Below are 21,736 nucleotides of genomic sequence, written 5' to 3'. Positions count from 1 at the left end.
TAAAAAAAAAAAAAACCTAAAAATTAATAATTAAGAAATATAATAAAAAATTAAAAAAAAAAAAAAAAATAGAATAAAAGTATAATAAAATATAATAAATAAATGATAAAAATATATTCAAATAATATCTTTATTAAATAAAAGTTTCTTTAAAAACAAAAAGAATGGATGAATACACACCTGATTTTAATGATCCAAAAGATTTTTATGCCATTCTTGGATTAAAAAATAAATCAAATGAAGAAGATATTAAAAAAGCATATCGTAAATTAGCATTACAATATCATCCTGATAAATCTAAAGAAGAAGATGCAGCTGAAAAATTTCAAAAAATTACTGATGCATATAATTTTTTATCAAATTATAGAAATAAAAGAGTTTATGATTTATTTGGATATACTATTTTTGAATATAAAGAATTAATTTGTCAAATATCATTATGTTTAAATTGTATTTCATGTTGTTCAATTCCATTATTAATAATAATAGTAGGATTATTTGATGTTTGGATTATAATGTTTTTAATTAGATTAGATGTTCCTAAAACATGGTATTTTGCATATATTGAAATACCAATATATATTTATATTTTATTACCTATTTTAACATCTTTATTTGTAGAAGGATTTTTAAATAAAATTCTTTCATTTATAAAATGGGTAAGTTTTTTATTAACAATTATTTTTATTTCAATTGGAATGGATGATAGTATTAATACACATTGGGGAAATCTTTTAGTTCCAGCATTCTTCTTTATATTTTTTGATTTTATAATTACTATTAAACAATTTTTTGAACCAAATAATATTATAACAATGAATTCAGAAGGTAAAAAAATAAAACATAAATATGAACAATCTTGTTATGAAATTACTAAAAATGTAACATTTAAATGTATTAAATCAAGTATTTTACTTGGTTTTATATCTTGTTTATGGTATTCACAATATATTAAAAAAATAAATGAAGTAGAACCTGAATATATTGCAGCTACTTGTATTTTTTCAATTTATCTTTTTATTAAAGCATTAGAAGAAACATTATCTAATATTAAAATTACAACATTCTTTTCAGGATCAATATTAGAAAAATTTAATATTAAATTTATTATTTGGGCATGGATTAAATATAGTTTTTATATTCTTCAAACATTTTTAATTGGATTAAATATTGGAAGTAGACATAATTATTATTGGACATGTGCATTTATTCCTATTTTAATTGTTTTAATTTTAATTCATGGATTTGCTATTATAGCACCTTGTTTATCTTGTAAATTAACTCGAGATATCTTAAAATTAGTTAATTACATGAATCCCTCAGAAGAAAATGGAAGATATTATGATGGAAATGAAGAAAAAGAAGATAAATCAAATGGAGTAGAAGTAGAAGTATATAATGATGAGGATGAAGAAGAATAATTTAATGTTATAAAAAGGATTTATTTTAATAAGATTTTTGTTTTTTTATTTTAAAAATAATATAAAGAAAGGAATTATAAAAACAATAAAGTAGTAAAAAACAAGATTTTTAGAAAGTTTGGAGAGAGAAAAACAAGTTTTTTAAGAATATAAACAATTTATCAAAAATAATAAATAAATTATAATTAATATTATTAATTAGGTAATTGAAAAAAAAAAAAACAAAAGAAGGAACTCATTTGAAAAAGTAAATATAAGGAAAGAATGAGCATTAAAGAAAACCAGAAAATAGAAAAGACAAAAGGAAATGAAGTTAGTGATACTGAATCACAAGTAGATTCATATAATGGAGAATATAGTAATGATGAATCATATAGTGATAGTTATTCAGATTCTAAAAGTGTAGATAGTCAAAAAAGTGAAGAAAGTAGAACTGACGATGATGATGATACTGATGATGATGATACAAGAGAAATGCTTGAAAATATTATTAAAGAATATTCAGAATTAAAAAGAACAACTATTGCACAAAAAGAAGAATTAGAAAGAAAAATTAAAGATTTAACACATAAATTAAATGAAGCAACACAATTAAATGAAACACGAAAAGAACAAGTATTACAATCTGCTAATAGTATGAAAAAAATACTTGCTGAAATGACTAAAATGAAAAATGAACGTGAAGATCTTGTTACACAAATTGAAGAAGAAAGAAAAAATCATGCAGAAACTATTAAACAATTACATACATTACAAGGACAAATAATTAATGGAGGAGTTGTACCATCAGAATTAGAAATGACATTCAGAGTATTATTTGATGGAACAAAAGTTACTGACGCTATACTTATAAAAAATGTAGATACAGAAAAAGAAGATTTAAGAATGCAACAATCATTATTAGAAAAGAAAGTATTAAGTTTAAATCAAGATATTGTATTACTTAAACAAGAAAAAGATTCAACAAAAGAACAAATTAAAAAAAGTGAAAAATTAATAGAGGATTATGATGAGTTAAATAAAAGATTTGAAGAATTAAATGAGAATTATAAAAAAATTAAAAAAGAAAATGAAACATTAAAAAAGAGAGGAAGTGGATTATCAGGATTATCATTTAAATCAGAAAGTAATGAAAGTTCAGTATTAAAATCATATTGTGAATCATTATTTACTACAATTCAATCATTAAATAATATTAATGAATTAAATAATAGTATTAATGAAATTGAAGAATTAATGAAAGATCATTTTTATCATAGATTAATGTTTTTACATATTCAAAATAAATGTATTTCAATATTAAATCCAACATTTATTCAATATGGATATACAACAAAAGTAGCAATAGAACAACTTTATCTTTCTACTCAAAGTCATTCTTCTTTTCAAGAAAAATTACCAGAAAATTTAAAAAATTATGATATAGTTCTTAGAGAAATTTATTTATTTAATGATAAATTTAAGAAAAAAGATATATCTCCAATAAAATTAGGAGATGATGGTATTATTTCATCATCAAGAACAACTATATCACGTAAAATAAGAAGAGGAAGTGAATTTTCAGGAGTTTATTCACCATTAATGATAAATATTGGATCAACAAAAAGTTCACCATTTAGTTCTAGTACTGAACCACCAAGAGATAAAGATACAATGTCAAGTACTGGAGAAGCAGCAAGAGATGTTGATGAATTAATTGCTAAAGTTAATCAAAGTGAAAAAGAAGATATTGTATCACCAAAAGATGATATGAATATAATAACACATGTTTGGGAAGTTAATGGAACTATTTGGGCATGTAAAAAAGTAGAAGGAAATAAAAGTATGATATCTACATTTAATAGTATGGATTGTATGGAAATAACAAATATTACATTACAATGGAGAATATCTGCAGTTTATTCAATAAAAAATAAAGTAATTTGTGGAAGTGAAAATGGAACAATAAATGTTTATGATAAAGATATAAAAAATGAAGTTAAATGTGATCTTTCATTATCTTCAAGAATTGTTGAAATTGGATCAGAAAAAGATGATATTGTTTGGATTCTTTCAGAACAAGGAGATTTTGCTATTATTGAATTTGGTAAAAAAATGAAATTTAAATGGTATAAATTAAAAATTCCATCATTTATTACAAGTGCATGTGTTTTAAAAAAAATGTTACATGTTGGTACTATTGGTGGTGTTTTTAAAACAGAATTTCCACCATCTCCAAAAAGTAAATTTACAATGATAAAAGAAATTGGAAAAATACCTGTATCAAATATTTTAGCATTACATAATTCTCTTTATATTGCTTCAAATACAAAAGATTGTATTACTGTTATTCAAAAAGGAAAACAACCAATTACATTTGAAGTAAATAAACCTAATACACTTACTCCATTTATTAATGATGTTTGGGTATGTTGTGGAAATGGATCTGTTAAAGTTATTAATAATACTGATTTAAAATTAGATAATGTCGCTACAATTGGTAGTAGTGAATTAGTTGGTGGATGTATTCTTAATATTGAAAATCCTGAAAAACATCTTTCAAATTATTTATTATTCTTTGGATCTGGTAGTGAAATTAAATCATTAGTTACAGGATATTATAGACATTCATATCTTGTTAATAATAAAGAAGAAGGTATTTGTAGTAAATGTAAAGGAAAAGTACATTTAAAACAAGGATTATTATGTGAATGTTTGTTTTTTTTTTTAATACTCTTTAATTAATCATTAATAAATAAATATTTATATTTTAGATTGTAATACAATTCTTCATAATAATTGTGTTAACTTTAATAATTGGGTTGATAAAATTTGTTCAAGAGATCCTAAAAAACAAATTAAACATAAAGAAAATAAAACACCTAAATCATCAGTATTAAATAATTCACCAACTCCAAGACGGTCGAGTTCTGTTTCAGTAAAGTATATTCCTCCACAACAAATAAAAGGTGGAGAAAGTGGAAGTGATTCACGAGAAAGTATACATTAACTATTAACAAAAAATTAAAAACATTATCAATAAAACATAAAATTAGGTTTTTTTTTAAAATTGTTGTTATATATAACGAGAAGAAAAAAAAAATAAAAAAGAAAAACAAAAGAAAAAAAGAATAGTAAAAAAAGTAGAAAAAATAGTAAAATAGAAATAAAAAATAGTAAAGAACCCTAGGAATTAAAAAAGAAAACTGAAAAAAAGAACTGTTGGGAAGAGTCAGTTAAGATGAGAATTGCTACCAAGGATATCATCGCCATTTATAAACAACTTTTCAACGATGGATGTATTGTTTGCCATAAAGATTTTGTTTGTCTCCATCCAGTATTTGGTATTCCAAACCTTCAAGTCTTTATGTTAATGAAAGGTCTTGCCACTAAAAAGTGTGTTAAAGAAACTTGCAACTGGAGATGTCTTTATTGGACACTTAATGATGAAGGAATTGCTTATCTTAGACAAAAACTTGCTCTTCCAGAAGATGCTGTTCCATCAACTCTTAAACAAACTGTTCACACAGCTGTTCGTGAAGAAGCTAAACAAATCCAAGGAGAAAGAAAGCTTAAGAGGGATTTCAATGCAGGAAAGAAACCAGAAATGAAAAAAGCTGAATAAATGAAAGTTTAAGTTGGTAATTTTGATTTTATTTCTTTTTTAATTCTTTAAAAGAATATTTTTTTATCTTTTCTTAATATATAATAAGATAATTAATTAATAAAAAATCAATAAAATATAATAAAAGAGAGAAATTTTATTTTGAATAATAAAAAGAAATTATAATTCTTTTTTTTTTTAATATATTCATAGATAAAACTTAATATTCAGTTGTACCTAATTAAAATGTTTGCTCCTATTCAATCTCTTAGGTCTATGAGCCCTAGATTAATTATTCAAAATATTGCTCAATTTGGATTAATTGTTGCATCAGCTGTAATAATGTGGAAAACACTTTGTGTTTTATTTGTTACAGAAGCACCAATTGTTGTTATATTAAGTGGTTCTATGGAACCAGGATTTAAACGAGGTGATTTAATGTTTTTAACAAATAGAGGTGGAGTTGATAATATTCAAATAGGTGATATTATTGTTTATAATTTACCATCTAAAGGAATTCCAATCATTCATAGAGTAATAGAAATTCATAAAGATACTAAAGGTGATGTTCGTTTTTTGACTAAAGGAGATAATAATCCAGTTGATGATAGAGGATTATATGAAGGTCCTTTATGGTTAAAACCACATCAAATTATTGGAAAATCTTATGCTCATGTTCCATATGTAGGAATGATTACAATTGCATTAACTGATTATCCACTTCTTAAATGGACAGTTATTGGGTTATTATTAATCAGTGTTTTATTAAACAAAGATCAATAAATCAAAATGAATTACATTTTTATTTTTCTTCTTTTCTATTAAAAACAAACTTTATTAAAAGAAAGTATTATATAAATGTATAAAACCTTTCATTAATTAAATTCATATTTTCTTATTTTTCTTTTTCTCTTTTTTTTTTTAAGCTTTTGGGTCTTTAACACTTGGTTTTTCATATTTAAATAAATGACATTGCCCAAGGAAATTAATTGGATGATGTGTTACTACTATATTTTGTGCAATTAAATGATCTAATATAATTCTATTTTCTCTATCTTCAGGTTGATATTTTAAACTCCATTTCTTAATTTCATGTTCTCCAACTCCATGTCTTGCTAATAATTCTCTTTTCATATTACTTTCTCCTCCATAATCTTTTGCAAACATTTTCATATTTCCCATTAAATAAAATTCTTTTTTAGTTGCTAATGCTGCTGCTTGTCTATTTAAATATGTATTAATAGCAATTTCTTTTTGTTGTGCAAAATCTTCAACTGAATATAACCATATTCCTGGTGATGTTGTTGTACCAAATGAAAGTAAACATCCAAGATTTTTATCTGCTTCTTTCATTACATATTTTGATTTTGGATTACTATCATCAAAAATAACAACTTTATCTATTGATGAATCTTTTGGCCATGGTTGTCTTAAACATCCCATAAGAACTTCATGTAATGTATAACATATTCCTCCTATTTTATATGCAAATTTCTTAAAATTACTAATCATATCTTTAAATTCAATATTTGGTCTATGTCTCCAATATAATAATCCATGTAATAACATAATATGATATATATTAATCCAAAATGGTTCATGTTCTCCTGTTTTTAATTTATCTAAATTAATTACTGCTAATTCAGATGCTTGTTGTTCAAATAATTTTACTCCTTCTAAATTATCTAACATTATTAATTCAATATGATAATCTAATACTCTTCCATAAAATCCACTTCTTAAATATAATTGAATAATAGAATATAATACTGATCTTGCTACTTCTAATGGTTCTCTACTTGTTTCTTTAACTACATCTAATTCTGGATTTATATTAAAAAATTCTCTTTGAACTGGAAATTGAATTTTATGATTTACTATTCTTTCAAAATTCTTAAAATTTAATGATGTATGATAAATTGGATACCATGTTGGTGCTTTAACTCTTTTTGCATTTTCTACTGATTCTGTTTCTATTAATAAACATTCCGCTGCATTTACATTAGGATCACATGCAACACTAACAGGTTTTGGTGGAACTTGACTAGGATCTGTAACATCTTCTGGAATATCTGTTCTAATTCCAACTTGACAAACTGGCATTTCTTGTTCTCCTGCTGGTGCAGTAGTAACATCTTCAAAATATAATACTACTTTAAAATTAGGTGCTAATTGTTTATCATCTTTAAATCCTTTATCTAATTCCATTTTAGAAAATTCAAGTTTATTATCATGAATAAACCATGTATTAAACCAAATATTAAATATTCCTCCTTTAGACGTTGTAAATTCTAATTTAATATCTCCATGAATAGTAACTGGATCAATTGGAAATGAACTTCCATCTGTACCAAATCTATCTTCTCCTTCAATACATCTCATTTTCCAATCCCATGCACAAATAGCTTCTCTTGTACTAACTGTTCCTTTTTCTTCTTTTAATTCTCCATATATTTCTTCATATAATTTTAATGCTTCTTCTTCTTTCATTTTATTTTTTGAATCTTTAGCTGGTTTAAATGTTAATTTTCTATTATTTGTAAGTGATTTTTCACATACAAATTCATTAAATGTTGATACTTTTACAAAAATTTCTTCTCCAATTCTTGGTGTTGGTGTCATTTCAATTTTAACCATTTTAACTGTTCTTTCTCCAATATTAAATCTATATTTTAATGCCGCACTCCAATAATTAATATATTTAAGTTGTGATGGAATCGTAACTCCTTTTTTATTAAATGTTCTTGTTGTTCCATAAAAATCAATCGCTTCATGTGCATTTAATGAATCAAGCATATAAACCAAAAAACATGCACTCATTAATCCTGTCCTTCCTTTTCCTGCTTTACAATGAAGTGCAATAACATTTCTTTCATCCGCTTTTAAATAATCATCTACATCTTTACAAAGTTGTGGAATAATTTGATATTCTGGTGCATTATGATCATCAAATGGAAAATATTCATATTCTCCTTTAATTTTATGTTCTCCATCATACGGTTTTTCTCTACAGAAATTGTACACTTTATAATGTCCTTTATGGAATGTTTCAAAAAATTGTAACACATCAACTAACGGATTTCTATATGCAGCTTCAAATTTCTCACTTGGAAATCCCATAGCAATAATTCGTGGTGTAATATATGAAAGATCTAAATCAAATCCAAATTGTTGGTATCTTCTTTTGGCTTTAGAAACAGCTTCTCTAAGGACATTCGCCATTGATTCTTTTATAACTATAAAATATTTAGAGTTAGTTTCTTATTCAGTTCTTCTTGTAGAGTTTTCTTGTTTCAATTTTTTCTTTCTTTTTATTTTTATAGTTTTTTTATTATTAAAATATAGTTTTTCTATTTCCTCCATTCAAGACTTTTCTATCAAATCAGTGTTTTATTATTAGATTGTTCTATTTTTAGGTTTTAATAGATAGTTTTTTATATTTTAAGCATATTATAAGTTTGTATTTAAATTTGTTATAAAAAGAAGTTTCTTTACAAACTCTCTTAAAGAAGTTCTCTTAAAGGAGTTGAGAAAAACAAAGACAATAATAGTGATATAAAAGAGAGAAAAGATTATAATATGAAAAAGAAACAACCCAAAAAAAGAAGAACATTGAATGATTAAAGAGATAAAATAACATAAAAAAGAAGAAAATTGTTATTTGAATGCTAATTTTTTATAAAATTAAAATTAAAAAAAAATAATATGAATTAATGAGAAAGTTGTAAATGAGTGTCTGGAGATGAAAACCTTTTATATAAGATAAATGCTTCAGATAACAAAGCGTCCACATCGCACTTAGTCCATTCTTCACTTGGAAGGTTTTGTAAAAATTGCATAATTTCAGCGAATTCCATATTCATTAATTTAGAAGAATACTTTTCAATTATTGCAACACATACATATAAATGGAATTGACTGAAACCATTACCATCTTCATCTGAAAGATAAGTGTCCCAAAAACGCAATCCTTTTTCTAAAGACATTTCTCTTAACAAAAAACAATTGAACCATCTAAATGCAAATTGAAAACATTCAACATTATTCTCTTCAAAGTGACTTGCTAATGGTTGGTCTATTTTAATAATTAATTGTTTCATAGAAGCTAACTGTTCAAATATTTTACTTTGGTTACTTGTGTAATGGTCTTGAACATGTTCAAGTAATAAAGATAAACACCAATATAAATCCGCTTCAACTTTCTTTAAATCATCTTCTAAAACATCATCAAAAACATTTTTTTCTCTTAAAGGAGAATATTCTTGTAATAACACTACAAATAATGGAACAATAAGATCATTAATTCCTTGAACATATCCACTTGCAGGATGTCTTAATGCCCATAAAAATAATACTCTTTCCATTATTTCTTGTGCTTTCTCATGAAATAAAAATGGAACTTCAGTAGTACTTCTTACTAAATCTAATTTAATTTGTTTTTTTGTTTTTAATTCGATTTCTGTTGCTTCAAAAGATAACATTTTCTGTAGAGACTCATATTCATTTCTTTTCTTCTTTAATACTAACTCAACTCGTTTATTTTCAACAGGGATATATCTTAATAAATATTTCCATATAATATATCTAATACTGAATGGTATTCCATGCCAACTTAATTTCATTAATTTTTTTATATTAACAATAGGTTCATCTATGACTTTAAGAAATGATTTAATACGTGCAGTTTCTTCCATTCTATCTTCTTTTTCTTTTTGAAGGTTTTTTCTTGTTAGAATTCTTTTGAGTTCTTTTTTTTTTATTTTTATTATTTTATTAAAAAAAATTATAATTTACTATAATTAATTCTCTTGAATAAAAAGATGTAATTTTAATGGTGTTTGTCTAATAAGGTCAACAATTGTTTTTTCATGTCTTGTTTCTTTTGTCATTTCCGGGAACATTGCGTTGATCGTCTCAAAGAATTTTTCCCATCTTTCTTTATTTGATGGATGGTTATCAGTTTGCATAAATTCTAATAACGAGTCATAAGTTCTAATATCCATTTCATAATATTCTGTCCATTCTTTTAAATAATCTAAATTACCCATTATCACACATTGTTGCATTAGTGCAGCTGCCCATTTTGATTTCTCATTTAAATCATAAACTTGAGCAAAGATATTGGCGTCTTCAAAGTTATTAAAATAGCAAAGTAATTCTTTTGATTCTAATGGGTCTAATCCAATAACTTGAACGTTATTATAAACCATTTGAAGAACAATACATAATATTTGTTTTGTACATTTATTTGCCCAAACATTGTTTAGTGTTGTTGAGAAAAATGCCAGTGAACCAGCAAAACATTCTAATGAAATTGATAAAATTTCATCCATTCTTTCAGGGAATTCAGTATTTTCTTTAATTTGATCAACAAGTTTATCAATACAAGTAATTCCAATTAAGTATTGAAAATAGGCTGCTTGTTCGAATTCTTTGATATACATAAAACAATCAACTATTTCATTTTTATTTTTTAACCATACACTTAAAGGAGTTTCATGGATAATTTGATTTAATGCATCGCTAAAGAAGAAAACATTCACTGGATTAAGTTTAGAATCATTATTTGGAATTAAATTTTTAAATGACAATTTACCATCTATCATTTGTTTAAGAAGATACGAATAAATATTTTCTTTATTTATAAGAACATCATTAAATGTATCAGTTCTTGACAGTAATCTTATTATATCAGATACATCATTATTAATAAATCCATCAATGTGGTTTATACATATTTGAATAGCCTGTTTAATAGATACTCCATCATTTGATTTTCTAGCAGCAAATATTACAAATACAAGTAATTCTGATATTAGATGAAGATCATGAACATTATCCATTAATTTAAGAACTTCTCTTGCAACCATTTTATTATCATTAAACATTCCAACAATTTCATTAACAATTGTTGTTGACCACCCATGAATTTTAATTATATTAATTTCTTTTGACGCTTTAAATAAAATAGGTAAAATTAATTGAATAATAGATTCATCTTCAACCATTTCAACATATTTAAGTACTCCAATATATTTAAATAATGCATCCCATTTTTCTGTATCATCTAACATTTCTAAAAATTCTTTTTGAAGGAATTGATTAAATAGTTTTAATATAGCAGTATTATAATTTGTTAATGCCATGTCCATAATATCTCTTCTAATTGGAAAATCTCTCATAATGTCATGAAACAATTGAATTCTAGCTGAAGTGTGTTGGTATGATTTAATATTTTCCATTGCTTGAGTAAATTCATTTATATCACTTTCTTTTTCAATAAAAATATTTTTTTGTCCATTAAAACTTCCAATATTAACACTCATTCTTCCAAGTTTTGTTGATGATAAATTGAATAAATCTTTTGTCATTGATCCATTCATAGCAATTCTTAATACTTTTTTTACATAAGAACATCCATCAATTCCTAAAACAATAAGACAATTATTAAAAGAATTATGATTATATTTTTCTGCTTCTAACTTATATATTTGATTTAATGTTATTTTAAATAATTCATTGTATAATAAATAAAGAATAGAACAAAGTTGTTCTACAGCACATTCTTTATGTTTGTGTATTAATTCACAACAGTATTTAAAATGATTAATAACGTAACTCTTATCTCCTTTAAACTGTTTAATTTCTTCAATATATACCTTCCATTGTTGAATAGTATGAGTGTCAATATAAATTTCATTATAATTTTGTTTAATACCTTTCATTTCATTTAATATGTTAATAGGATATAATGTTATTTTACTTTTCTTCATTTTTCTATAATTCTTTTCAAATAATGCATAAAATTGTTCATCATCATCACACGACATAATTAATTCATCAAGTAATTTACTATTCTTTTCTAATAAAAATTGAATAATATCTTTTGTGGTTTTTATTTTATTTTTGTTTACTCCTCGTTTAATACATTCTATTTCAGCTTTAATAAGAATTGAATTTTTATTTAATCCTTTAACCATTTGACAATACTCTCCTAAAGGAAGTAAATCTTCAATACCTAGTATACTACTACAATCTTTAATAATACTTTTTAATGGTTGTATCAATTCTGGTTTTTCTGTAATTAATTTATTTATAGTTGTTGCTTTTATTTTAGCAATTTCTCTTGTTCTATGATAAGCACATCGAATAAATTCACAGAAAACTTTTGATAATACTTTTTCTAAATGATACTTAGAAACAATTTCTCCTATTATTCCAAAATCTTTTAAATATTCTTCCAATGATATTGAATCCCAAATATCCAATAAAAGTGGATATTCCTTATGATAATTTTGAGTTATAGACAGGTGATACATTTGTGGTGATTCATCAGTGGAAGGAATATCTAATTGATTCATATCAAAGAAGTATAATATTTCTGGTATATTTCTATTGAATAAGTCTTTATAAAATTGTTCAGGAAGTTGTTTATTATTAAAAAATCCATATACTTGGAATTCATCAGATAATAAAGAACTATGAGATGGATAATTCAGTGGTAATTTATATTGTTCTTTTCTTTTATTGTAAGAATGGGTTAAAATTTCTTCTAATATTATTGTTTCAGTAGTAATAGGTAAGTTATTAAGAACTTCAATTAATTGATTAATTTTTTTGTTAGTATAAGAATAAATAAAACAAGTTATAATATCTTTATTTTGAATACATTCTATTAATGGTAAAGTATTTATTTTAAATGGCTTTATTTGTTGATATGATGTATTGTATTTACCTGATGGGTGGTATTGATATTTAATTTTATATAACTCAATGATATCAATATTTTCATTATTTGATATTGAAGTAATACTCTTTAAATTTTCAATGAGTTTTTCTTCATCAAATGTAATACATTCTTTTGTATTTATATCTTCCATTTCCATCATCCACTCATTAAGAGGTTTAATTTGGTCTAGATAAAGTTCATAGAAAGGAATATATTCAATAGAAGTAACTGGAGTGAAAAAATGTTTAAAAGACCTTTTTTGATATTCAACACAAGGAAAGTGTTTATTTTTAAATTCTTTAGATAATGGAATAATCCTCATTTCCATCATAATATCAAGTAAATCATTTTTTTCAATAAATTCTAATGGACATAATAGTTCTTCTTTACAACCAGAATAATACTCTGGTAATTGTGGTAATTCTAAGGTTTCAATTTTTAATGGAATAATTAATTTAATTTGGTTTGCAATTTCTTCGATATCTTCTTGTAATGTTTGAATTATTATATTCATTGAATTAAGTTTTTCACTTATTTCATTATTAACATTATTTCCATTTTCTGATATTTCATCTAAGTATTGTGTTTTCTTTTCCATAAGTTCATTTAATTCATTCATTTTATTTTCTTTAATTTTTTGTAATTCAATTCTTGTATTTTCATTCTCAGCAATAATTGTTTTACGTCTTAAAATTATTTGTTTAATACATTCAACAACATTAATGTGTTGTTCTTTAAATAATCCAATACTAGGAACTTTTTTATCAAATGACATAAACAATTCATCAACTTTCATTCCACATTCTTTTAACGCAAGTATAGACCCTTTTAATATTAATGTATTACATGTATTTTGTTTAATAAATTCTAGTTCTTCACAAATATTTTCATATCCACTTATTAATCCCATTTTAATAGCCTCTCTTATTTTAAGAGAATATAACATTTTTATCATTTGTTTTTTTCCAATGTCACTTATTTTATTATTTATTTGAATAATTGGTTTTTCATATTTTTTTTCTTCTTGACTTTCTTCATTAAAACTTTTTCTTATTGGGCATTTACTATCAACTATCTTTCTAATAAATTTCTGAATGTTTTTATCATACATTTTTGTTTTGTCTTCTTTGATGATTCGTTTCATTATTAATGTTCCTAATTCTAATGCTCTTTTAACAATAATGTTAAGAGAATCTCCTGTTCCAATACATTGTTCAATAATGTTAATACTATCAATAAGTTCTTGATAAGGTGTTTGATTAATACATTCACTAATATCTTTATCATTTTCTCCATTAATGCTTGATACTAATTTAGTAGTAAAATTAATTGAAATATTGTTTAATTGTTTTAATTGATTGATTATATAGTTAAACCCACCCATTGCAAGAGGTTGTAGAATATCTATAGATTTAATATAATATAGAATAGTTTGATTATTTTCAATTCCTATAAATTTAAATTTATCTCCTTTTAAATACAATAATTTTTCACATTCAATAGTTGTATTATGAGTGTTTAAATTAATTAATTGATGTTTGTTATTTGGTGTAATAATTTGAATTATTCTATTATCAATATCAACATTTTCTATTTGATTTTTCATATCAATCCACTCTCCTACAGGATTATTTGAATATTGTATTGATAATGTGACATAGTCTTGAAGATATGTTTGAATAGAATAAGGAATATATTCATCATCAAGTTCATCATTATCTCCAATTAACTGAAAATCTTTAGGATCGTAAAGATGTTCCATTTCTTCAATAGAATTTTCTTGACGAAAAGGAATACTACCATTAATTTGACATATTCTAATTCCGTTCTTATTTATAACCCAATATTCTAAAAGATTATTTTTCACTTCTATTTTTACATTACCTTCTAAATCTTGTTCTTTAAGTCCAATATCTTTTAAGTTAAAATGATAAGACATTGACCTTCCTTCAATGAAACAATCAATACAAAATAATTCACCGTCTTCCTTTAATACAAATAAACAATTTTGTTTCATAGTAATAGATTTTACATTATATAAAGGTTTCAATCTATTTTGTCTTAGACTATGAAAAATAAAACATTCAACAGTATTATGTTGTTTAACAATAACAACAAAAATTTCTTTATATGAATAAATTGAAATATCTTCAAAATCATTTAATTTCATTAATGGGGAAGGAGCTGTTTTATCATCAGCAATGCTAATAATCCCTCCTTTTCTTAAAACAACCATTTCATTTCCGTTAAATAAAAACCATTCAAATTCATCATATGGTTCAAATATTATTTTATTATTTTTTTTTAAAATTTGAACGATTTGGCCTTGTTGAATACCAGTCATTGTACCTTTTGGAGAAATTTTGTATTTCTCTATACTCACTTCAAATGTGTTATTTTGTAAGATAAACCGATTCATTAATTGACAAAATAAATAAATTGTTAGTTCTTTGAGTTAATGAATGTAATAATTTTGTTATTATTATTTATAACTATTTTTTATTATAACTTTTAGTTCAACTCCAAATCACTATTTTCATGCAAAGTCAAATGGATGTTGAACTTCTCTTTCAAAACTTATTATCTTCAAATAACGAAATACGTTCAACTGCAGAAAAATTGTATAACTCATTATTTTCTCAACCAAATACATTAATATCTATTCACATTCAAGCACTTAATTCTAATGATCCTAATATACGTTTATTATCTGCAAACCTATTATCTCGTAATTTTTACAAAGCACAACCCTCATTATATCATTATTTAACTGATGAACAAAAACAACAATTCAAATTATTTTTAATTCATCTCCTTCAAAGTGATTCTCCTCCAGCACTTCTTCGTGCTTATTCGTCATTACTTTATGATACATTTACTGTTTCTCCTTCATTTCCAGAACTCCTCCCTGCACTAAAGTCAATGTTTACATTTCCATCACCACAACATCGGTCAATAGCATTATCTACAGTTGCGTTATTAATTATATTTTCAGAACCAAGTGTTGATTTCATTCGTGAGTCTATTAACTCTGCAATAAAATTATTAAATGACGTTGGTATTGTTGTTGTTTCTTCATTACAATTATACAAATCAATCATTGAAGTTTGTGAAGAAGAAGGAAAAGAGTTTACTGACGAAGTAGTATCACATTATCCTCAATTTTTAGAAGCTGCAATTCGTGTATTGGAAACAGATAGATTAAATGCACAAAGTTGTATAGAAATTATAAGTGAAATGAATGAAACATCAGCTTTATTTAATAATTATTTAAAACAAACATGTACATTTGCTTTACTAGGTGTAAAGTTATTAGGAGGTGATGCTATTCCTTCAATGGAATGTCTTGCTGTTTTATGTGAAACTTATGGAACATTGGGTGATGCTTTATTACCTACAATACAGTGTTTATATCAATGGCTTTGTACAATTCAAGATAATACTGAATGGTATCAATTTAAAGAAGAAGAAGATAGTTTATGTTCTGCTGCAGAAGAGTTTATGTTTAGATTTAGTTTTTATAAACCAACAAAAGAAGTATTAAGTTTAACACCTTCAAACCCAACATGGCAACAAGCTAGATCATTTATTTTTATGGTCTCACAAATTGTGTCAGCAGATACTTCATTATATGCATCTATCCCTCAAATATATCAATCATTTTTATCTATTATTTCTCTTCATCCAAGAGTTACTTATGAAGTGTTAGTATTTGCTAATAGAGTTCTTAAATCATACCCATCACTTAGAAGTACTTTTGAACCTGTTGTATGTCAGTTAATAACAACAAATATTAATTCTCCTATTCCAAAAATTCAAGCAAGAACTTGTGATTTCTTATCTTTTTTTATTGACTCTGCATCAACAGCTCTAATGAAAGAAAAGATGGAGTCAATCATTTCAATGTTACAACCATTATTACAATCAAGTGAATTACATGTCCTTTCATCTGCAATTTGCGCAATATCCTTTCTTGTTACTAGAGTTCAAAAATTGTTTACACGTTATGCATCCTCATTTTTAAATGGTTATTTCCAATTATTAAATAAAATACCAACAAATTATGAATATTTTGAACTTCGTGGAAGAATTATTGAATCAATTAGTATTATTGGGTTCTATCTTAATAATTCAGAATTAACTTTATTTGCCCAAAAATTAACAGAGCAATTATATGTATGTCTTGCTTTACCAAATATAAAAGTGGATGACCCCTTACTTGGGTATATAGAAACAATTATTATAAGAATGCTTCCATTGTTAAAGGAGTATTTCTATCCATTTATTACTAAATTTCTTCCTTTTTTACTTCAACGATGTAAAATACAAATTCCAATTAAAAATGCAAGTGGATTATCTGAAGAGAAGAAAAGTGCAATGGGATGTTTATCTGTATTAATTTCTGAAGCACATAAATTGCTACTTCCAGTAATGAATCAAGTTATTGAAATTATTGTAACAGAATCAAGATCAGTTAATATTAGTATTGCCTCTATTGCTATTAATGCTGCTGGTTCATTATTCATTATATTATATCAAGACCAAAGAAGTCCAGAAATAGAACTTACTTTACAAAGACTTGTTGCTGTATTAGATTCAGGGTGTCATTCATTTGATGCTGGACTATGTTCTGCTGGAATAGGGACTCTAGAAAGAATTATATCTCATGATATTCCATTAGATAGTAATATTGTTATGTCAAATATTGCAGCTGCTTTAAAACATTTAGAACAATTTAGAGAAGTTGGCAAAGTGACAGAAACATTATTATCTGCTTTATCAACATCAATTGTTTTAGGTTCAATGAATAGTGCATACACAAGTCATATTCATCCAATTATTTTGGAGAAGTTAAAAGGGTCTTCTTCTTCACGTGTTGTTGCGATGAGAGTATTAAAAATTGCTATTAGAGATGGTGGATTAAAAACACCAGGAATTGTTAGATGGTTAAATGATTCTTGTATAGCTGTAAGAGATGCAGCAATAAGTGTATTAGTTGCTTCTTTTGAACGTGGATTTGAGAATTCTGAAGAAACATTAAATAGTTTATGGAAAATGGTAAAAGAAGAAACAAATGAATATGTCCAATCTAAAGCAGTTAGGAAGTTAGGAAGAATTATTTTAGACCTTAAACTTCCTGAACAAGCCAATGAATGGTTAAAATATTTACCTATTAAAAAGAAGAATGAAAAACTCTGTAATGAGTTATGTTTAATGTATATTAATGGTTTAATTAATTTAGAACAAAACCACATTCCTAATCTTCTTATTATTCTTGCTGATAACTTCTTATATTGTTCTCATACAAAAGAAAGTCTTATTAGAATGAAACAAGTACTAACAGTTGTTTCAGGAAAATATGATAGTTTAACAAAACAGTGTATTCAAAATATGAGCCTCGAAAGAAAAGATGCTCTCAATGAAATCATATCAACTTAATTCAAATAATTTTCATATAAGATATATTTCGTTAATAAAAATATATACACATAAATAAAATAAATTCAATGAGCAATGAGTTGATTAATAATTGATTCATAGTCTATCATTACTTCATACTGTTCATTTTTTACTCTTTCCTTTGAAAGTGATATCGCTAATTTTATTCTTAAGTCTTTAACTATTTGATACTTACTTTTCATTTCTTCATATTCTTTTTTATAATCCTTTTTTCTTTCAAGCCTATGAACTTTTTGTCTAAGGTATTTTATTTGATTTTTAAGTGTTGATATATCTTCTTCCATTAACTTCAATTTTTAAAGACTAGATGAAGAGAATCATCACAAATCACTATTTTTCATATAAATACAAAAAATAAAATAAAATGTTTTGTTATTTAAAACGTATTTTTATGAACTTAAATTTTAAAAAACTACTAATAGAATATTAAATGAACGACTGGTCACTTCCTGCACATAAATTATGTCTTGAACGGTATGGATCAAACAAATATCAAGCAATGGAACAACTATCAATAAACGCTAATCAAATAACACAAACATTTAAAACGCTAATTCCATTAATTCAAAGTTTTCATACAAAAATAGAAAATTTAAGAATTCGTGTCCCCAAAGCTTCTTCATTAACTTCTATTTATCATGAACTCTTAATAATTTCACATACAAATGAAGTGTTAATAGATGTTTTTAAAATCTACGTTTGTTAACTTTTATTAAACAAGTTTAAAAAGTGTTAACAAAAACTTATTTTATTTAGGAAACTTCTTTAGACAAGTTATCTGTCTCATTAAAAAATAAAAATTCATGGGACGAAAATATATCATCTGTTCCTGATATTGCAATGCAACAAAATAATATGATATCTAATATTTCATTATTTCAATCACTCTCTTCATATATTAATAACCTGAGTCCTATCTCACATCAAATGATTAAATTTAATAAAATTATGGAGGAAGAAGACTCTAATGAATTAGAAACTGCTGTTTTGTCAGTTATTAACGAAAGAAAGAAACTACTTAATACTAATTATTCACAACAAATAGATGAAATCATAAAAAATGAAAACGAAGAAGTTCCTCTTCCTATTCTCAAAGCTATGTATGGAATCTATTTTACACCAAGATCTCTTGAAGGAGTATTTCGACAATGCCCTGACTCAAGGTCATTAGAAAGTTATGCTAAATTAATTGGTGTTATTGATGTACAAGCAACTGATGTGGTAAATCTTTCAGGAGTAATAAGAAAATTTTTAAGAGATTTAAGTACTCCTATTTGGCCTCAATCATTACTTCAACCAATGTTAAGTATTACTATGAATAACAGTACTAATGAAGAAGTTTGGGTTGATAAAACACGTGAATTAACATGTCAATTACCAAAGGCAAATGCAAGTATTCTAAAACATTTATTAGCACTTTGTGGAAGAATAACAAATTGTCCTGAATCAAAAATGGATAATTATAATATTGCAGTATGCCTTGGTTTATCAACACTTATAAGTAAAAATGATATTCAAACCATTGGGCAACAAACAGGAAATATTATCAAAACATTCGAACTAATGGTTAAAAATAAAGAAGTTATATTTACTGTTTGTTATTTCATAAAATATAATTAAATATGAATAAAATAATGAATAAAGAATAACAAATAGGATATAGGTGATTGTTTTAAAAGAAGAGTTAATGATGTGATTATCCCTCCAATCTATCATGACATCTTCTTCAACAAAAGACAATCAGTTTATTTCACAAGACATAGACCAAATCAACATGAAACAAAAATGAGAACATTCAATATTGGTAAATATGTTGCAAAATCAACATCACTCAATTAATTGTAATTGTTTTGAATATTTGTTACCTCCTTTTTATTGGTTGTAATTAAATCACTCATTGAGAATGGAACATAGTAAAGAAAATTATCCAAAATAGTAAGAATTCTGCTAAAGAAACTCCAAGCCCTTCATTTATTGCATCACCAATTGTTACTTCTGGATCAAGTTCATCTAATGAATAATAAACAACAAAGAAATATGATATTAATATAACACATCCAAAACAAATAGCAAATCCTAACCACCCTTGAACTCCAATTATCCCACAAATAATTCCAACTATTGGAGAAATAAGAGATTTGATAGTAAAAATTGCATGACAAACAGTTTTTTTAGTCCATTCATAATCAGGATCAAAGATATTACTCATTGAACTTAATATCTTTTTTTACTTTAATTTTTTATTTTAGTTTTTTTATTCTATTAAAATATAGTTTTTTATTAATTTTTATTAGTATTTTATAATAACCCTTAGGATATTTAAACCTCGTTTATCTCATCAATTTTGTCCCGCATCTTATCATCGTTACTTTTTAATTGCTTTCAATATAAAAAGTTAGTAATGGATGCAAGAAAATTGAAATAGTATCTCCCATCAACTCATTGTTGATGGGTCGAATATTTCAAACATTTTACTAGCATACTTTTACTTCATTATATTTACCTTAAAGAAACTATTAGTAGTAACATAATTCTTTGTTTCTATTAACTTGGTTTTTAATGTTTACTAATTTGTATTTATTTAACAATTATTATATTATTTTTAATAACAATAATTTTAATTTTTTGTTAACACCTTTTATTTTAATTAATTTTGATAATACTTGTGTTGTTATTTTTAATCAATTACCAAAATTCCATTCTATACAAATCAATTTAATATATTTAATTAAACTTCACACTAAAAATAAAACATTAAAAACTTTTCTAAAACTTTTTGAATTATTCAATCACCTTTTCTTTAATCAACTTCCTCCATCTTTGAATCTTCAATTGGTGTTTCTTCAACAGCTGGAACTGGTTCGGTTGCTGGTTCTTCTTCTTTATCATCAAGGGACAATCCAAGTTTAACCATTCTATAAATTCTACCAGCAAATGCAGCTGGTTCATCTAATGAAAATCCTGATGATAATAATGCTGTTTCAAATAATAATACAACAAGGTCCTTAACAGTTTTATCACTGTTATCAGTGTGAACTCTCTTTCTTAATTCTTGAACGATTGGATGATCTGGATTAATTTCAAGTGTTTTCTTAGAAACCATATAAGTACTCATAGAATTATCTCTTAATGCTTGTGCTTTCATAATTCTTTCCATATTAGCACTCCATCCATATTCTCCAGTAACAAGAGCACATGGTGAGTTAACTAATCTATTAGAAATTACTACTTTTTCGATCTTATCTCCAAGGATTTCTTTAACTACTTTACTTAATTCTTCATTATCTTTTTCTTTAGCTTCTTGTTCTTTCTTTTCTTCTTCAGTTTCTTCTACTTTAATTCCATCCTTAGTAATACAAACAAGTTTCTTTCCATCAAATTCTTTAAGTTGTTGCATAGCATACTCATCAATTGGATCTGTCATATAAAGTACTTCAATTCCTTTCTTAACAAATCCTTCTACAAATGGTGATGTTTCAACTGCTTTCTTACTTTCTCCTGTAATGAAATAAATTTCTTTTTGATTTTCTTTCATTCTTGCAA

At 24.9% G+C, this 21,736-nt stretch overlaps 11 protein-coding genes across 11 annotated transcripts, besides 31 other annotated features; 6 read left to right on the top strand and 5 right to left on the bottom strand.

The window, feature by feature from the left end:
* Positions 1 to 34: part of a sequence feature (AT_rich) that runs on past the window's edge.
* A 1-nt stretch (position 35) lies between these two features.
* Positions 36 to 99: a microsatellite.
* A 6-nt stretch (positions 100 to 105) lies between these two features.
* Positions 106 to 143: a sequence feature (AT_rich).
* A 21-nt stretch (positions 144 to 164) lies between these two features.
* Positions 165 to 1,421, top strand: EDI_121970 (uncharacterized protein; the record flags this gene model as incomplete). Its single annotated transcript, XM_001740277.1, has 1 exon — positions 165 to 1,421. The coding sequence occupies one exon, from the start codon at positions 165 to 167 to the stop codon at positions 1,419 to 1,421; it is 1,257 nt and encodes a 418-aa protein (XP_001740329.1).
* Positions 575 to 596: a sequence feature (AT_rich).
* Positions 753 to 794: a sequence feature (AT_rich).
* Positions 1,079 to 1,113: a sequence feature (AT_rich).
* Positions 1,322 to 1,421: a microsatellite.
* An 18-nt stretch (positions 1,422 to 1,439) lies between these two features.
* Positions 1,440 to 1,487: a sequence feature (AT_rich).
* A 71-nt stretch (positions 1,488 to 1,558) lies between these two features.
* Positions 1,559 to 1,622: a sequence feature (AT_rich).
* A 63-nt stretch (positions 1,623 to 1,685) lies between these two features.
* On the top strand, positions 1,686 to 4,410 carry EDI_121960 (uncharacterized protein; the record flags this gene model as incomplete). The annotated part of the gene is made up of 2 exons (XM_001740276.1): positions 1,686 to 4,113; positions 4,175 to 4,410. 2 exons carry the CDS (start codon positions 1,686 to 1,688, stop codon positions 4,408 to 4,410), a joined length of 2,664 nt encoding a protein of 887 aa, XP_001740328.1.
* Positions 1,856 to 1,886: a microsatellite.
* Positions 2,466 to 2,486: a sequence feature (AT_rich).
* Positions 2,606 to 2,642: a sequence feature (AT_rich).
* Positions 2,857 to 2,884: a sequence feature (AT_rich).
* Positions 4,119 to 4,173: a sequence feature (AT_rich).
* An 80-nt stretch (positions 4,411 to 4,490) lies between the features above and the next one.
* Positions 4,491 to 4,574: a microsatellite.
* A 67-nt stretch (positions 4,575 to 4,641) lies between these two features.
* EDI_121950 (40S ribosomal protein S10, putative) lies at positions 4,642 to 5,025 on the top strand (the record flags this gene model as incomplete). Its single annotated transcript, XM_001740275.1, has 1 exon — positions 4,642 to 5,025. One exon carries the CDS (start codon positions 4,642 to 4,644, stop codon positions 5,023 to 5,025), a length of 384 nt encoding a protein of 127 aa, XP_001740327.1.
* Positions 5,026 to 5,042: 17 nt separating this feature from the next.
* Positions 5,043 to 5,212: a sequence feature (AT_rich).
* Positions 5,213 to 5,250: 38 nt separating this feature from the next.
* Positions 5,251 to 5,787, top strand: EDI_121940 (signal peptidase complex catalytic subunit SEC11A, putative; the record flags this gene model as incomplete). Its single annotated transcript, XM_001740274.1, has 1 exon — positions 5,251 to 5,787. One exon carries the CDS (start codon positions 5,251 to 5,253, stop codon positions 5,785 to 5,787), a length of 537 nt encoding a protein of 178 aa, XP_001740326.1.
* A 107-nt stretch (positions 5,788 to 5,894) lies between these two features.
* Positions 5,895 to 5,927: a microsatellite.
* EDI_121930 (phosphatidylinositol-3,4,5-trisphosphate 3-phosphatase and dual-specificity protein) lies at positions 5,926 to 8,226 on the bottom strand (the record flags this gene model as incomplete). Its single annotated transcript, XM_001740273.1, has 1 exon — positions 5,926 to 8,226. One exon carries the CDS (start codon positions 8,224 to 8,226, stop codon positions 5,926 to 5,928), a length of 2,301 nt encoding a protein of 766 aa, XP_001740325.1.
* A 63-nt stretch (positions 8,227 to 8,289) lies between these two features.
* Positions 8,290 to 8,341: a microsatellite.
* Positions 8,342 to 8,673: 332 nt separating this feature from the next.
* Positions 8,674 to 8,719: a sequence feature (AT_rich).
* On the bottom strand, positions 8,715 to 9,698 carry EDI_121920 (uncharacterized protein; the record flags this gene model as incomplete). Its single annotated transcript, XM_001740272.1, has 1 exon — positions 8,715 to 9,698. The coding sequence occupies one exon, from the start codon at positions 9,696 to 9,698 to the stop codon at positions 8,715 to 8,717; it is 984 nt and encodes a 327-aa protein (XP_001740324.1).
* A 54-nt stretch (positions 9,699 to 9,752) lies between these two features.
* Positions 9,753 to 9,809: a sequence feature (AT_rich).
* Positions 9,804 to 15,077, bottom strand: EDI_121910 (uncharacterized protein; the record flags this gene model as incomplete). Its single annotated transcript, XM_001740271.1, has 1 exon — positions 9,804 to 15,077. The coding sequence occupies one exon, from the start codon at positions 15,075 to 15,077 to the stop codon at positions 9,804 to 9,806; it is 5,274 nt and encodes a 1,757-aa protein (XP_001740323.1).
* Positions 11,488 to 11,539: a sequence feature (AT_rich).
* Positions 15,015 to 15,046: a sequence feature (AT_rich).
* Positions 15,078 to 15,198: 121 nt separating the features above from the next.
* Positions 15,199 to 15,241: a sequence feature (AT_rich).
* Positions 15,242 to 15,271: 30 nt separating this feature from the next.
* On the top strand, positions 15,272 to 18,172 carry EDI_121900 (uncharacterized protein; the record flags this gene model as incomplete). Its single annotated transcript, XM_001740270.1, has 1 exon — positions 15,272 to 18,172. The coding sequence occupies one exon, from the start codon at positions 15,272 to 15,274 to the stop codon at positions 18,170 to 18,172; it is 2,901 nt and encodes a 966-aa protein (XP_001740322.1).
* Positions 15,988 to 16,009: a sequence feature (AT_rich).
* Positions 18,173 to 18,203: 31 nt separating the features above from the next.
* Positions 18,204 to 18,238: a sequence feature (AT_rich).
* Positions 18,239 to 18,524: 286 nt separating this feature from the next.
* Positions 18,525 to 18,605: a sequence feature (AT_rich).
* An 18-nt stretch (positions 18,606 to 18,623) lies between these two features.
* On the top strand, positions 18,624 to 20,032 carry EDI_121890 (uncharacterized protein; the record flags this gene model as incomplete). Its single annotated transcript, XM_001740269.1, has 3 exons — positions 18,624 to 18,890; positions 18,950 to 19,786; positions 19,850 to 20,032. The coding sequence occupies 3 exons, from the start codon at positions 18,624 to 18,626 to the stop codon at positions 20,030 to 20,032; spliced, it is 1,287 nt and encodes a 428-aa protein (XP_001740321.1).
* Positions 19,799 to 19,829: a sequence feature (AT_rich).
* A 55-nt stretch (positions 20,033 to 20,087) lies between the features above and the next one.
* EDI_121880 (uncharacterized protein) lies at positions 20,088 to 20,402 on the bottom strand (the record flags this gene model as incomplete). The annotated part of the gene is made up of 1 exon (XM_001740268.1): positions 20,088 to 20,402. One exon carries the CDS (start codon positions 20,400 to 20,402, stop codon positions 20,088 to 20,090), a length of 315 nt encoding a protein of 104 aa, XP_001740320.1.
* Positions 20,403 to 20,411: 9 nt separating this feature from the next.
* Positions 20,412 to 20,495: a microsatellite.
* A 272-nt stretch (positions 20,496 to 20,767) lies between these two features.
* Positions 20,768 to 20,820: a sequence feature (AT_rich).
* An 85-nt stretch (positions 20,821 to 20,905) lies between these two features.
* Positions 20,906 to 20,926: a sequence feature (AT_rich).
* A 67-nt stretch (positions 20,927 to 20,993) lies between these two features.
* Positions 20,994 to 21,617, bottom strand: EDI_121870 (heat shock protein, putative; the record flags this gene model as incomplete). Its single annotated transcript, XM_001740267.1, has 1 exon — positions 20,994 to 21,617. One exon carries the CDS (start codon positions 21,615 to 21,617, stop codon positions 20,994 to 20,996), a length of 624 nt encoding a protein of 207 aa, XP_001740319.1.
* Positions 21,468 to 21,529: a microsatellite.
* Positions 21,618 to 21,736: the final 119 nt, after the last annotated feature.

Source organism: Entamoeba dispar, genomic scaffold, assembly GCF_000209125.1.
Source record: "Entamoeba dispar SAW760 scf_1105229462843 genomic scaffold, whole genome shotgun sequence".
NCBI classification, from domain to species: domain Eukaryota; phylum Evosea; order Mastigamoebida; family Endamoebidae; genus Entamoeba; species Entamoeba dispar.
Note: the sequence above shows the minus strand (reverse complement) of the source record. Positions and strands in the feature narration are given on the sequence as shown.